Source organism: Bombus flavifrons, chromosome 4 (assembly GCF_040668555.2).
Source record: "Bombus flavifrons isolate JBK064 chromosome 4, iyBomFlav1_principal, whole genome shotgun sequence".
Lineage (NCBI taxonomy): Eukaryota > Metazoa > Arthropoda > Insecta > Hymenoptera > Apidae > Bombus > Bombus flavifrons.
Genome location: NC_138445.1, coordinates 18492669 through 18509173, shown reverse-complemented (window position 1 = coordinate 18509173; position 16505 = coordinate 18492669). Strand labels below are relative to the sequence as shown.

At 40.8% G+C, this 16505-nt stretch overlaps 1 protein-coding gene and 2 long non-coding RNA genes across 6 annotated transcripts in view; 1 reads left to right on the top strand and 2 right to left on the bottom strand.

Moving 5' to 3' along the window:
- The window catches only part of LOC138179278 (uncharacterized), a 94158-nt gene that overhangs the window by 15231 nt on the left and 62422 nt on the right, over positions 1 to 16505 (bottom strand). The window lies entirely within an intron of this gene.
- Positions 1 to 16505, top strand: part of LOC138179276 (tyrosine-protein kinase Dnt) — a 128967-nt gene that overhangs the window by 109139 nt on the left and 3323 nt on the right. For all 4 annotated transcript variants that reach the window (XM_069111904.1, XM_069111902.1, XM_069111901.1 and 1 more), the window contains 4 exons: positions 5739 to 5943; positions 14005 to 14161; positions 15027 to 15294; positions 15967 to 16153. In XM_069111904.1, the coding sequence (XP_068968005.1) occupies positions 5739 to 5943; positions 14005 to 14161; positions 15027 to 15294; positions 15967 to 16153 (817 nt within the window). The remainder of the gene's footprint in view (positions 1 to 5738; positions 5944 to 14004; positions 14162 to 15026; positions 15295 to 15966; positions 16154 to 16505) is intronic.
- LOC138179279 (uncharacterized) lies at positions 14849 to 16044 on the bottom strand. The gene is made up of 2 exons (XR_011172993.1): positions 15881 to 16044; positions 14849 to 15286 (listed from the first exon to the last, which is right to left on the bottom strand). It is a non-coding gene; the product is annotated as an uncharacterized LOC138179279 (long non-coding RNA).

The following is a 16505-nucleotide window of genomic DNA, read 5'->3' as shown; positions in this document are numbered from 1 at the left end:
AGACGAAGAGTACATAGATATTTTCGGTAGTGCTTTAAATTCTGATTGGCATTTGAAATGTCGTAAACGTACGAATAAGCGTACCTTCCCGCGAAGATAAAAGCCACTTATTAAACGACCTAATGTGATCATGTCACGAGTAGAATCGGACACAAGCGAATAAATGAAAATCAGCGGCAAACGGGACGTTGGAACGCGGCGACGCGTAGGCCACTGACTGCTCGTAAGATTCGCACGGTTGGCAGGTTTTCACGTATCGTCGCGCGCGCCGGGCGCATTCTCGTTTCTCACCAGCAACCGGAGAGTGAAAAGTCGTCGACGTGCGTTGCCGGTTGTGAATTTTCCGCTGGATACGGCAACTGCCGAGTTGGGCTGGTCTCTCGGCCCGGTTCACCGTAGGGAAGAGACAGAAGGGCAGAGAAAGATTTCTACACCCCCGCGGGAAATTCATGGGATAAGCTGGATAGGAACTCGTCCGCATGAAATATCCTTTCAATAAGCCCCGGTGATACGTCGGTCGCTTGCCACGGCAGCCGACATTTTATTGCACGGCTACACGCCCCCGTTCGAAAGAGGACTCCTGCGGGAGAGAATGTAAGCAGCGAATTCAGAGGGATGGAATCGCTCTCCATCTTCGCCCGTTCCTCGCCTTTTCCCCTGCTGTCTCGCCTCCGCTTCACTCGTCTTTCCCTCTGTGCGAACCACTTGTCTCTTTTGCAGATGTACGAAACGAACTAGCTCGGTCTGGCATCATGGGAAAACGCTTCTTTTATTTGTACCGATCGACTGAAATGCTTCGCATCCGTCTAGAATGAAAGCTTCCGAAGGGTTCGTAAAGTCATTATACCGTAATTTTTCTTTCTTCGCGTCCGATTCGCCTAGCTTGTAAAAATTATTTCGACTCTTCTCTTACGTCGGACGTTTCACTTTTATATAGATAGTAATTTGTTTGTTGAGAAGCGATAGTTACAAAAATTTCATATCTGCATATACATATACATATCATATGCTTAACAAGTTACTATAAACTTCGAAAGATACCGTTGTGATAAAGTTCGTGTTTCATATCAGACATTAACCGAACATCGTATAAACATAGTTTTTCCATCGAGCTTTTATAACCTATTTCATGATGCATAAATTATTAGCTATACGTATATAGCAAAGCAACTTATCCAAGAAGATTGCGGTAAAAGAAGATCTGAGGCAAAGTTTCAAGAAGGGAGAACTTTTACCTCCCTTGTACTTGCTTCTCTACTACCTCTCCAGCTTCTCTCTTCTTTATGCGGATTCGTCGTATACTTCCTCTGAATATATTAGTTCTTCCTAGACTTTTGGCGCGCGATTTTTCACGCGACTTACGAAAAAAAAAGTGTCGTTCAAATTTGCGGCAACGCGATCCACTCCGTTCTATTCGTTTCTAATTCTTGTTTCTCCTCTGTTATAATTAACTGTTTGTACTTCGTTACTACTATAAATTAATAATACTACTATAAATTAATAGACAAATTATATCGCAATCTGTTTGCATCCTACAGGATTGACATAACATAGTCAAATAGCAAGGCAGTTTCACGAGCAAAAGTAGGTCCAAAAAAGATGGAAGTACAATTTCTACGAACATATTCCAAGGTGTACATGCTTTATTTTACGAAACACCGAAACAAGTTTTCATGTTATTCGCTCGATGTTTGTCATTTTGTTCAAAATTGTTCATTTGATTCGACGTGTGTCTAAGCATGAATAAAAATTAAACAAAATTAATCAAGTTTCTTAAAAACATGTCTGGTACGAGGAAAATCGTATTCTGCATCTTTAACTTCTTTCTTCGTGTATGATCACCTTCTTGACATATCCATGAAAACTGAATAGTGCATTGCGCTTTGTTCTGACATTTCACGGGCATTCCAGTTCGCTTTTTCAACGCAGACCTGAAACCTGAAGCTGAAGTTTTAATTCGCCGATCTAATTAAAAACTCGATCGAAACCCGAAAAACCACAAACGTGTCACCTGATCATTGCGAAAATTTAAAGTCTAGAAATCGCCTTCTTCTCGATTCTGCAAGTAGAATACCTCGGAAATATGTATTCGAATTAGATGCTGCATGAAATAGTTTCGTTAACAGAAATACCCTGCGAGGTATTATAAATAAATGTTCTACGAAGCGCGTTATTAGATTAAAACCCGTACTAAGTCTAACTTTAATTAAGAGACGCTCTTTGCAATACACGTATTAACGCTCGAGCGTACGAGAAATCTACTTAACGGCAGGTGGGTAGGAGAGCCTCTAGGTTACGTAAGTAGGTACTTCAATTACACGTTCAATTGAAACTCCGTTATATCTGGTATTAACGAATTAAATACTTTCTTGCTCGATTGCCCGATATCGATGAAACGAATCTCATTGCACGATAAAATTATAAAAATGAGATCAAAAGGCAAAAACTTCCACCGACCTTTCATCTTCGTTCCCTTTGTACGCCGCCTTTCCGATTTCCCCCAAAGTAGACCAATTGTCTCCTGACGGGCATTATTAAATCTTTTGAAGCTCCTCGTCGTGAATTTTTCTCAAGAAGCAAATAGTTCAAGATCCTTTTTGACGGCGAATATCACCGAGCCGCTAATTTTAATACGTACCTATTTCTGCCTTTTCTACTACTGTTTTTTTATGGTCGAGAGTATCGTCGTGTTCAAATGTATTATTCATTCAACGTATTATCCTTTTCATGTCAGCCTCGTAAATATATCAATTTTCACTTCCGCGTTCAAGTAACGTTGAATGTCCCTTTTTTTTTTTTTTTTTTGTTCTCGAGTGTACAGATTAGAAAGACGAGTGTTGCAACAAAAGTAGTATAACAACGCAACGATCGATCGATCATAATAAAGATAAATTCGTTATTTCCAGAATTGTCCGATAATTTCACGTTCGAAATACACTTTTTGTTTGTGTAGTTATTACGGTTTTTTGTATAAAATACCTCTATAGATACGAGGGTTTACGATTCGTAGTTGGATCGTACAATTCGGTAAATCATCACATTATGTTACACCACGAGCCTGTTGTACAATAATTTACTAATTAGTAATGTCGGTCGAAAAGTAATAATATTAATTGAAAAGTGATAAATTATCCATCATAGATTTCTGTTGCGCAAACAATATGTAGAAGCTTGTAATATTTTAATCATCGGACTTGTAATTTGTAAGTGTAAATAGTTTTTGAGCGTAGCTATCGAATTTCTTGAATATTTTGATATAAGGAGAATCTACTTTATGTCGCTATTATACATATTTATTTATATTTTTATAACATATTTATACGATATGTAATATGGCGTATTATATTTTGTAAATAGTATTAGGTGAACCATCGATTCTTACAAAGATTGCAACATAGTTGCAAAGACGGTATCTTCTATTAAGATATTACATTTTACTAAGAAGTGTTTTCATTTCGCAAAGTAACAGTAGTTGCAGTTCCAATAACAGTTTCCAATGAATTTTCGACCATTCCTCGACCATCCACAACCACTAAGGCTGTAATCTGAAATTTTAATACATCGAGTGGGCACTTTTATCATGGTCCCCCAACAGGGGAATATTTTTATGGAACGGAAATTTTAGGAGAAAGGGGAGACAGAAGTAGCCCTTCTTCTTCTGAAAATGCCTCCTTACCTCGTTTCCCGCGGCGTCTTTCGCTTTGGGGAAGTCCCGGCGCGGCATGGGCCAATTGTCTCTCCAGGGATATATTAGCTCTTTTGAGTCTTTCCAGGCTGATAACGCGCGGCAAAACGAGGATCCTTCTCCGGCCCTTGTACGTCTCCTTCGGGGGCGAGGCTGCAGATTTTACATCCGTTCGCTCGAGTAAACACGGCATCCACCGTCGCACCCTCGTTCCCGTTACCATGTCGATCTCGACTCTACGCGCAAAGCACGATTTTCAGATTGGACAAGAACAGGTTGTCCTTTGCGGCGAAATATTCCATTCGCAAACAGAGACAAGGAATTTCTTCGCACTTGTTCCTTATATCCCACGTACGGTAGATATTTCGTCCTGTGCTCTTGGTAATATCATCTTTACGCAAAAAGTGCGTATAGCATTTTATTTTCATACAATATCAAGTTTATGATCTCATTAGACCGGTACATATGAAATATATCGATACCGCGAAGTTCTAATACGATAGGCCAATACTACCCATTAAATGTTCTCTTATCGTCGATTATCAGGTATATTAAAAGACATAAAATTTACCGTACATCAGATATATTTATCGTTAGGAATATTTAAAATAAAAATATCAAAATCTTATTATTGATCGTCGTAATTAAACGGAATAACTAACATTCGGTTATAACAATTATATACATTTGAAAATTGTACAAGGAAACTTAAGCAGCTTTTGTGTACGTGTTGTTGAAACGTGGAACTAGTTCCAGAAATGTCAGTAACTTCGAATAAATTGAACGGGATGTAAACAGTGGTTCATGCATAACGATCCATGTATCAATGTTGAAATAGCCTGTAGCGATAAAGTGGACTGTGAACGTTACAAATTGAACAGCGTTTTTTAATTTAATGCGCCAATAAATTACGGCTACGTATTTGCTATGTATTTGCTACGTATTTATACAGAAATTATCGCGCACGAATGTGTCACTAGCAGCGAAATAAAGTAAATCGGCCATGCTAAATCCGAACTCGTACTACGGCATAAAATATAAGCCCGTCCTCGGACATGAATACAAAGAATTGAGGAAAAAAAACCGAGCGTGGAATATTTGAAATCGTTTGCGCAATGTGTTTCTCTTTTTCGTTCACCTTTTTGCCGAATCGCGGTAGTGGATTTACATGCGCAAAACGGCCAATAAATCCGACGAAATATCGGAATTACCGCTCCTGCGCGAATTCTCTCCCGGTATTTTAGTTTTCTCGGCATCCGTACCGCCGTTTATCGTTCTCCTCGTCTTCTATCTGGCCGCTTTTGAGCCTCTTTCTGCTCTAATATCTCGCTGCAAAGGGGAACGAGACCCTCTTTGAAAATTTTTCCCCGCAGGCTAAGCGGTAATTTCACACGCTACGAGGACCTTTCACGGGATCGATCATACCGGATACGCTGCCGAATGTGCTCGCAAACCTTCTGTTACGTCGAGTTACGAATTTAAGGAAAAAACCAACGAAAGATCTTCGCGATTTATGCAGACATCGTGAAACTCGACGTGAATAATAAACGAAGTCATAAACCTTGATTCCGAAACTGATTAACATCGCAAGAAAGAACTATTTCATCTCATAGAATAAATTATTATTACGTCGAAATAAAAATGTGGAACTATAAAAATTTCATTGTATAATATGAATTTCACTGGCAAGCTATAACTTATTTCTGGTTAAACTTTTGAGCAAAAATTTTTAAACGATACGTCTTACGCCGTTAGAACATCGAGAAGAAATGGAAAATATTTTATCATAGACGAGAGATTGTCATCCTTGTTCTAGCGTTATTTGGAAATTCGGTTAAAAGCATCGAGCATTGTCAAAGGCAATTCGGTGGATTAGAATGAAAGTAGCGACGAGGGAGAAAAAGCTAGCAGCCAGCGCAGCGGTAGCAAGTGTCTCTCGCGATTATAACTCACGCAACTCGGGTCCCGGTGCAAAGCATGTCGTGCATTGCAGAAATAATTAGCCTCGTGTATAATCATTAACCGGTGACTACAGGATCGTCTGTTCTTTCAGGAAAACACTGCCCTGCTGTAGCTATTCGGCGGCAGACACCGGCGGCTTAGCCAGAAGTTCTGTGCTGGTTAGGGTCGACCCACGACCCGGAAGCGCGAATTCCGGAAGTTACGCAACCATTGCCGACCTAGAGCCACTCTATGCGAGACCTTGCGGTTCCAGAGCGAGTTACTACGCTTCCAGCCATGTGACGCATCTGAGCCAGGTATAGTGCAAAATCATTTTACGGAAACTTCGGCGAGATATTGCATTAAGTACCTACATACGTTGGTTTCGAACCGGGGGAATGTGAAACTCTCCAGGCAGGAGATGCGCTGCCGAGTTGCCTCTAAAGTTTCCGAGTTTAACCGAGTGCAGAAACCTTACCTACCTTACGTGTCACGAAACATTCGTGCTTCGGTCTAATCAATTTTATATTTGATTGAACGTGATATACGATTTCACGGAGATCGTATGCAGCTGGTTTAAATTTTTGAAAACGCGTTTAAGTATCGAGACGATATATTCGCTCCGAGAGGTCCGGCGCAACTCCAAGCAAAGAGAGATCGGCAAATATCGTGAAAGCTTAATAACGCTTACGTATTCTATCGTTTAAGGCAGACGAAATAAAATACTCGAAGAGGTTCTTTGTAACAGAGATGGTTCCACGCTACTTGTCGAAGCGTTACTGCGAGAGGCGAAGAATTCCAATTTCTTTAAAACATACATAGCTTCTGTCGGATGAACGGGACACAACAAATAAGAAATACTGCAATTTCTTATAGAAAACATCTTGAAAAATAATTTGTTAATTGTTTGCTTCTTTGATTTGATTCTCTAGAATCGAGAATTGTTTTTGTTTCTTTAGATGAATCTCTCGATCGTGTCGATCCTTTCAAATCGATGACAATTGATAATTATCGTAATTATCGAAACAAAGAGAAAAATTATTTGATATCATGATAAATAATATTTAAGAAATTTTGAAGGGACAAAAAATCCATGTTTAGCTCCAAAGCTAAATAAAAAGACAATTTTGATGATATCGAATCGATCGACGACGTACCGAAGTGTAAAACTGTTTCTCTTGTAAAAAAAATAGAAAATGCGAATTATCGTGTTTTCAAATGTGAACCAGCGATGTCGAAACTCCAGTGAAACCACATTTTAAAGATTTTTATTTTTTATTAATATTATGTGTTTATCTGTTGTTTCCACCGTACGTTTCAAAGAATTCCAGATATCTATGGATCCTATATACGTATCCGAGATACGTATATAGGAACGCGTTAGTGCGAAAAAATTAGCGTGTCAATGAGTTAAGAACATTGTTTCACAAACTCGTGAACTATGACTCTCGTATACGATTGGACAATTCGATATGTCGGCTTATTGTGTTTCTTCGAATAGCGTAATGGGCTTTAAAAGCGATGAAGCGGTCCGCGAAACAAAGTGGAAGGTAGATGAGGAACTCTCATAGAGAAATCCGATTTTCTCTCAGCCCTTCTCTTTCTATCCTGGCTGCATCTTCATCGCCAACTCCGCCCTGTATTCTCTTTTCGTTCTCTACGTCGTTCTTTCAGTAGCGAAAACGAAGACTGCGAGACGATTCTGTTCTCCGGCGTGGCCGGTCTCGTCTGGCCTCGCGTGCAAGACGAGAGGCGCATTCAAAAACTTTATCGAATTTGTGGTCGTAGGGGCCACTTTCTACCAACAACTTTCCCCTCCCAGTGCTTTCAAACCTTTCGGCTCTTTATTCAGCTGCTTCGAACCTGCCAACCTACAACTTCCTTCTAACCGAGCGAACACACGCCGTTCACCAGAAATTGGTACACGCGATAAACCCCTTTCCTTCGCATCCTTTTCCCCTTTTGCTCCTGTTGCCTCTTGTCGCTTCTGTCAAGCTTCCTGCCCCGTCCTCCTCGGGGAGATAATTCCCTCCGGAGGAAAAGGTAAGATCTGCTTTTCTTGGTCCTGAGTCTACATGTAATCCGATACTTGATTTGCCACACGACTTTCGAGAAGAACAATCATTTTATTCGTCTTATTTTGTTGGTTATAGATACCTGGAATTCTTTGGAACCGTACGGAAGCGTGCAAAAGTTATCGGTCAGAGAAATTTTTCTCTTCGAGACCCAAAAGCGATATTTCGAAGAATATGAAAGGAATTTAAGGCAAAGTTCGATATAACGCAAAGATATGTAGTTAATTCTCCGTGAATAGAGGGAAAACGACGATCTATACGAAATTTCGAAAAGTTTCGACTTTATGTGACAAATACTTATATAACGATTATTAATATCGATAAGTACTGTATTAAGTATTTTAGATCTCTTCGCAGCTTAAAATAATATTAGAAAAATTAAATTTCTTCATATACGATCCAGTTTACCTATAGAATGTGGAAAATATGTTTCCTTGTGGAAGGCTAACTTCGCAAAGAATTTTATTAAAACTAAAGAGAAGAAATTTTTTACATTCAAGCACAAGATTATATATCTAAACACTGCCTTTTTATGTTTGTCACGATCGAAGCAAATTGACACGAAAGACGATCGAAGGTAAAATATTATTCTCTACCCGAAATTAATATACATACAGTTATACGATTTGACGGACGATTAAAAGAAACGTAATTTTCCTGTGATGTTATTCTTTTAATTTAAAAAAAACCGTCATCGTCGTTGCCTAATTTGAATTCTTAATTCCATATAAATGCAAATATAAGACCCTCGTTATATGCCAACGTGAGTACAAAGGGAAACCGAGTGTAACTGTGTAATCGATCATCGGTGCTTGAGTGAATAATTAATAAAGCGAATAAATCGTCAATTTACAATTTTTATCCTGCTTCGAGAAGACGCGTATAGAGGCGACGCGGTGAAACGACGACGACGTGGCGCGGGCGCGGCGAGGTCGTGACTTCTTCCTTTCGCCCTTTCACCTTCTCGCGTTCTCCATTAAAGAACACGATCCCTCTATTCGCTTCCGCCGTTGCTTTTGGACCAGGCACGCTTCAGTCGTTGATCTCTTTGATCGCTTAGAATTCAAATTTCAATGGAATCGAGTACACAAATCGAAGGATGTGTGAAAGGAGACGATGTACTTTTGTTCGATAAGAACTCTTCCTTTCGAGCGACCTATCGAAAAATTGTTGCATCGTTAGGAAAGAAACTCACATTTTAGCACATTTTATCGCAGTTCTTATCTCTTTCTATACTACCGAAGTGTATACTGTATACACATGAGCGCCAGTGGTAAAAGTAGCTAATTCCTCGAACTAATTATAGTTTTCTGTAAACGGGAGACACAAGATAAGGTTACTAGAGATTGAACGCTTCATGATACGACATTCCACGAGATTCTACGAAGATTTCGTGATTTCCGCAATTTTAACAAAATAGCGCGATGCAAATTCATCGACGAATAACGTACGTATGTGCGAAAATCTCGACGTACGGGGCACGACATGCCGTAAATGCGAAATAGCTAGGATAATAACCTCTTTAACAACTCGTTGTGACTCGGCTTTCCGCTTGGTGCGTGTTTAAAACGAAAACAAAGAAAACATAGAAGGGAAGGGAACGGGGAGAAGAAGGAGGAGGAAAAAACAGAGATCGCGCAAATGTCGAATAAATATGCAATGGAGTTTAGAAAGAGCAGCCGGGCATGGCTCGATTCACGTAACAAAGTCTAGCCGGCACTTTCCGGCTCGAAACGAGCGTTTTACATTAATTTCCCGGGAAAAAGAAACGGCTCGGTACCACCTGTGCTCGGCTATTCAAAGAGGAGGTTGGCAAAGGGGACGGACGAAGGTTACACACGCGGTTAGAGAGGCAGAGAAAGGGGGTGAATCAGGGTGAAAGGTGGAGAGAAGCTAGAGAGAAACTGCAAGTGGGTCCTGTGATTGTTTCGGCTTTGATCTTGGATCAATTTACCGGGTATACGCGTATGCCTGAACCCTCGGTGTCCTCGTCTGAAACGCCACCCTCCTGCTATACCGGCGACTGTGCGTCACCGACACGAAGAACCACGAAGAGAGGAGTGTTTATACAAACGCGTACAGACGTAAGTACGCGCACCTCAGACGCGAATATACAGGTATACACATACACACGCACACACACAAACATATATTTCTATGTAACCACGATCCTTAGGGAAAACTTATCCTCCGGCCTGATTCCGCACCCTTTCCCTCGCTTGCTCGCTCGCTCGCTCGCTCGTTCGCTCGTTCGCTCGTTCGCTCGTTCGCGAGCTCTCTTCAAACTCAGCCAGTCATGTAATGCGGCAACGTCTTATCCCTCCTGTAAAACGATACGCTTGAGATCCCATTGCTGAAGAAGCCATTACTGTTCCTGTTTACCGGGGACCTTCGGTTTCAGAACAGATGCGTTTTCCTCCTGATTTTCCCGATAGACGCGGAGAGTAACCACCCTTTCCTTATCGAAAGATAGATAAGAAAATAGTTGTAGTCGATGGTGCGCGAAACTACGCTACGGCGAAGCTACGGTAAAACTGCTTAACATGCATTGGCTGATATCCCGCATTTAACGTTTTGTATCTTAATTGTAAATGTCGGCCCTCGAATCGACGATTCGGGTCAGTGTTGCCTCGAGAAGTTCTTGTCGCTTTATCTTCGATCGAGCTTCTTGATGTAAACTCGTGTACTGAAATCGAAGCTTTGAATTATTTAAACAGTTCCTGTAGTTATTCGTGAAGCTTCTAGGTGGATTCTGTGTAACGAAGAACTTTTATTCCGTTTAAAAATAATCGGACGACGTAGAAACGTTGGAAAACTTTCGCTGCCAGAAGGAAACGTCGAGTGCCTTCGCTTTATCTTCCGATCGCTTTGACGGTATCTATATCGTACCTGTACCTAACGTCGAACGTTAGTCGTCGAACACGATTTAAACACACTGGGCACAAATTGTAAATTCGTCGTAAAGTTACTCTATACTTCGATTTTGATATGTGCTTCCATTTATTCGAGTTAATAAATTCCGTCAGCTCTTACGAGCGATATCGAGATTCCTAAAATCGAACTCGATTAAACCAGATACACGTTTCACGTGTCGTTCAATCTCTATATCCTTTCGCTCTCCCCTCTCTTATCGATTTACTTCTTCGTTTCTTTGCCGAATAAAATTCCATCCAGCCGAGAATTAAAGAGCAACGTAGTCAGCTCTTAAACTTGTCACCATTAAACGCGCCGAATAGGTCGTATAAGTCGATTCTCTGGTTTAGCGAATTTCCACCCGAACGATATCGTCTTTCGTCCCATGGTCGATGGTTTAATGTAGTTAAATCGGAAACTGTATTATTAATTAGCCGGATTGAAATTAAAAGTTTGAAACACGACCCTCGCGACGAGGAGGCTAGACGGCGCCTAAAAACGATGCTTTCAAAGTGGCTCGAACGGGAAACAAACTACGACGTTTGACGAGACCCTCTCGATAAATAAATCGAATTGCTGCATCGTACGCGTCCAGCAAAAAGTTCGCTGCTGGCGCCGTTAAATCAATAGACCGATTGTGATTGTATAAAAGCGACTCGTCAGTCCACATTCATTACAAAAAAATACGTTTGCAGCCGGTTCAATTCCTCTTCCCATTCGTTTCTCGCGGCAATTACGAATCCGTTTTTTCAAACTAATAGCAGCCGCTTGTTAATTATGCGTCGGACGTAGTTGTTAGCATTGAAAAATGTTATTTGCTTCGATGAGCAATTCAGCGATGAGCAAAGCAATCGCCACGCGGCCGAGCACGAAACAAATAACAATAATCAACGTTGGGGGATAATATTTATTACTCGTTTTCCGAAATCTCATTTACCACGTTTGCGTCATTTTCCACTGTCGCCCGCGATATCTGCTTCCAATTTGCAATCGAATCGTAATACCGGCGTATACTCGTGATATATAGGAAACGTGATAGCGAGCGAAAACACACCTTTCCTACGGAACTTCAACGATTTAATCCACACGACGATTTCCTTCTTCTTAAGATTATACGATAACCTATCACCTACGTATATTTTATTCTTATTTATTACTTATTTGTTTAATAATGTATCACATTGCCACACGTACATAAAAGTTTACACAGCACGACGGATCGTTTCCATTTGTCTTCTCGTAGATTGTAAAGGAGTACGTTCCTAGGTGACGTACGCTTCGAATTTTGCGATAATTTTTTCTTTTTAGTTCTTGAGATATGTGATTTGATTTTGACATATACATTAAGGTTTTTACCACACAGTAATAACCACGCGTTGACGAGAGAGAATTGGGATACCTACTGATGTTTTACACATATAATCTAGTACAAGCAGGTGGGATATTTTTATTTTCGTTGCTTTTACTTTCAGTGTTATTTTATCATAAATCTGTTATTTAATTCTCATCATATGTGTGTTGTAATATGAAATACCGATTAAAATAGTTGAAATTTAGAATATTCCGATAAACGTAACGAGCATGTTTCCATACTTACGTGTACCTTTAGTATTATTTTATATAGCATACTTATGGCCAATATGGTGTATATATATACGTATATGACAGTGATATAATACTATGGCGAATCGATCTATTTGACACTTTTTATAAACGCACAAAGAAAAACGTGGAATAAATTAAGCAGAACTTTGAAACAGAGACCATGCATTATAGCCGATTTCCTACGCGGTTTGATAAAGCCTGCGTCATAGCATTAAACTACAAAAGCGTAACTTGCACGTAAAGTGCTCTAATAATCTAATCACTGCTGCGTTATATCGGCGAATAAAGCGAAGCATTTGATAACATCATTAGCGCCTTATTTTTATAGCACACGGCGCATTCGGGCGTAATTCACTTCGCCATAGAAAACCTCGTTACTGGTTGCAAACAATATAATTAAAAGTGCCTAGCAGCGGTGCCGGCTATCGCGTTTAAACCATGGCGAAAGCAACATGGAAGCATCCGCTTTGCTTTCCATAATAACGAAATTATTGCGTCCCGTCAACTACCGGAAAACCTCTCTCTCTCTCTCTCTCTCTCTCTCTCTCTCTCTCTCTCTCTCCATACCTCAGCGCGCCGGTCCGTGTCGCTTCGCGTTGCGATTATCAGTTAAACAAAGGTGCGCTTCTCGCTTCTATTTATATTTATAAGCTTATTCCGCGTTCCAAATTCCACGCTTCGAATTCCGCAACGGTCCTTTATAAGTCTCTCGGCATGCTCGCTAGCCGATTTTAAATTGTCTCATTGCATTTTCATTAACAAACGGAAAAGAGAGAAAGTAGAAGCGAAAAACGAGCAGGGCAAGAATTCTCTCGCGTCGAAAAGAAGAAAAAAGAAAAAAGCGATAAAGAAAATTAGGAAGGGAGAAACTGAAACCGGCGAGAGGAGAACAGAGAATGAAACCGACGAGCGGAACGAAACGCGGTAATGAAAACCAGCGGACAAAGCGGAAGAAAGAAGCTAGCTGGAAGTAGATTTTTTTTCGGTCGTCGCGTCGGATAAGAATTACGGAGCACGGTAAGTCGTGATATTAGCCGGCCGTATCCTCGTCGAACGTTGTCCCCGAAGTTTCGACGAACGATCTCAACCGCGACATCCTTCTCCGGCTCGGGGAATCTTTCTTTTCAACTCGGTCATCGCGTTACTTTTCAAATCGGGCACGCCCTCCGGTAATTTGCACGCCGCCAATGCTTTTCAGAGCTGGTTTTCCATCGTCTTCTGCCTCTTTTCTCTCGCTAGTGTCGCTAGTCTCGCACGTACACGTACAGAGCTCGGTGCACGCGTAGACGCGTGCAAATGGAATGGGAGGGGCCGAAGGCAAAACTCCGGAAAATTGAAATTAATGAATAACCGGTCTCCCTGCAGCCCTGTTTGCTCCCCGTCGGAGCTGTCCTACGCTTCGCAACGCAGGAACCGCTGGAAAACCGTTGAGGAACAAAGGGGAATGTGGCTACGATGGAAACGACGATATAACGATGACACGGCCGGACGTGGGGGGGGGGGAAGAGGGGAGGGAACGAAGGGAAGCTGGTCCTTCTCTTTTTTTCTTCTTGCCATTCTTCTTGTCCTTCGGGGACTTGGCGACCTCTTTCGTATCCTGTTACAGGCGACAAATGCTTTTTTAATGAGTTCCCCCGCGAAGGGATTTTGTTCTGCGATGAATTATGCAGACGCCGTGTGACGCGATCGAGAGACGCCGAGAACGGTTGCAAATTGTTTAGGAATCTCTTTGGTGTCTGTGCGCATCAGGCTTAATACCTGCGTGTCCTGTCTGTTAATTTATAGTCGACCGATCCTTGCGAGAAGGCTAGGGCACTCGCGGTATCGAGGTCTGCGCTCTACTGTCGCAATCTCGTACAGGAGGGCACCTTCGGACGCGTCTACAAAGGTACCTTGGAATTGGTTGGCCGTGAACAAGAAGTCATCATAAAGACAGTCACAGGTATCGATGTATTAGTATCGTGTTGGAGAGCCGCGATACCAGGCTTCGGCAATAGTAACGACTCGTCGCTTTACGAATAGTAAGAGAGAGTCGTTGATGCTTTTACGAAATAAATCGATACCGTACAAAATATTTTTTCTTCTTAGCTTTTTAAATTAATTGGAACATCGTTACAAATCGTTAGAATATCTTGAAACGTTTCGCAAGTACATAAGTAGGTTGCAGCAAGGGCTCGACGCTCGAACCTTTTACGATCGGACAAATTCGAGAATGTGTCGTTCTATCAACCAACACGATATTAATAAAGTTCATGATGAAAGATTTCTTTTATACAAAGTTTTACTCTCAAAACTCCTTGCAATACACGTTTAAGTAACTTACGATTTGCTAAAGTATTCGAAGATTGTTTCGATAAATATGTTAATTAAAATCGAATAAAATGTTGCAAGGTGATTTATACGCGTATGTTTACGTACTACATCGAACAACTTTATCAACATCAGTACGAAAAATTGAAAATATTATTCAGTTATTCGTACAGGTGTTCAAATTTGAACGCAAGTTGCGCTACTCTAGGCTAGCGACGCGCGATAAGGTAGAAAATCATGTATCTGCCGCAGATTCGTAAAACGGAACAAAAAAAGAAAACGATGAAACGAAACGAGGAAAATATTTCAAGAAAATCTGTTACAAAATGAATATATCCTATTGGTTAAAGACAACAAAAGTAATCGGAAAATCGTAATTATTCTAAATTGTTTAATATCTTATAGCCTAAATTTTACGACTTCCGAACGCGTTAACGCGAACACGAAGGATAACAGAAATTACTGCAGGAATTAATAAGAGATGTTAATCATTTTAGAAGTGGCATCGGCTTATCAGGCCTCTTTGCTGGTGGTCGAGGGCTCGCAGCTGGCAGGATTAGTGCATGCGAACATAGCTTCGCTGGCCGCCGCCTGCCTGGATAGTTCTTGTCCATTATTGGCATACACGAGTTCGCCAGGCGAGTTAAATTTGAAGTTGTACCTTACCGACGGAAACCATCATCCTGGGACCAGGGACTTGGTGCACGTTGGCGCGCAGGTTGCTAGAGCAGGGGCATTCTTGCACGGTCGAGGGCTCCTGCACAGGTGATTGCATCTACATATTTCTCTATTCGGTAGATCGATTAGAATGTGAACTGAATTGCTGTCACAGACAGTGACTAAGATACACAAATACCACTCGTTGCCAGTAGGTGTAAATTATGCAAACAATGTGTAAATGAGTTCTGCTTCTCAAGTGGAATTATAAAGTACTGTTTTCATAAGATCGGCGAATGCGAAAGTATATTTGTGGTTGATCGATTGTATCTTTGAAGCTCGAAAGATAATGCGCGAATAAAAATTGTAATAAAGCGTGTACATTGTAATCGCAGGCCAATTTAGCAGATTTTCCAAAATTATCTGTCTCGATCGAAAAATAACCAAAGAATAAGAAATAAACGTGTTCGGTAAACGCATCCCCGAAGAGATTAAAACGACGTGCTTTAATCCTTCGTTTCGATTTCTGTTAAAATTATGTCGATCGAACTTACGTTTGGTTAAAACAACCTATATTTATACAAGGTGATTTGAAAATCATGACACGGAAAGAGCCTCTTGTAAATGGAGCGTATGCAAAAAAATTGTTACGGCTTCCAAATCATCCTGTATAACAGCTTTCTCGTATCTGTACCATTTATACCATAGAACATGCCGACACAAAGTTTGACTGGAAAGAAGGTTTTGGAACATCCTGTATAACCGACAATATGTTTCCAGGGATATCGCTGCCAGAAACTGTTTGATCGAGCCAAGCAGTCTTCGCGTGCGATTAGCTGATACGGCTTTGGCGCGAGATCTCTTCCCTCAGGATTACCATTGTCTCGGTGATAACGAGAACAGACCCATTCGTTGGATGGCCTTGGAGACTCTCCAGCACAATCAGTATAGCACGGCGACGGACGTGGTACGGACCATAATTCGTATTGAATTCCAATAAACTTTTGAAGCTGTACCACTCCCTGACGATAATGGACGACTGAACTTTCTAATAAAATCAGTAGACTATATACATTTAAATTATCTATTAGAAGATTATTTTTACTAATTGTTATATACTATATACATACGTATATTATTATATACATTTTTAAGTAAAATATCATTACGTATATTAACGTCGGACGCCTTTCTATTAATTCAGAAGAATCTAATTTCTGAATTTGAATTTCAATTCAGAGATCAAGAATCTGAACATAAAGAACATTTCAAGCGACAAGACGAGTCTACTGACAATTACGAACGTCAGTCTTATCGTC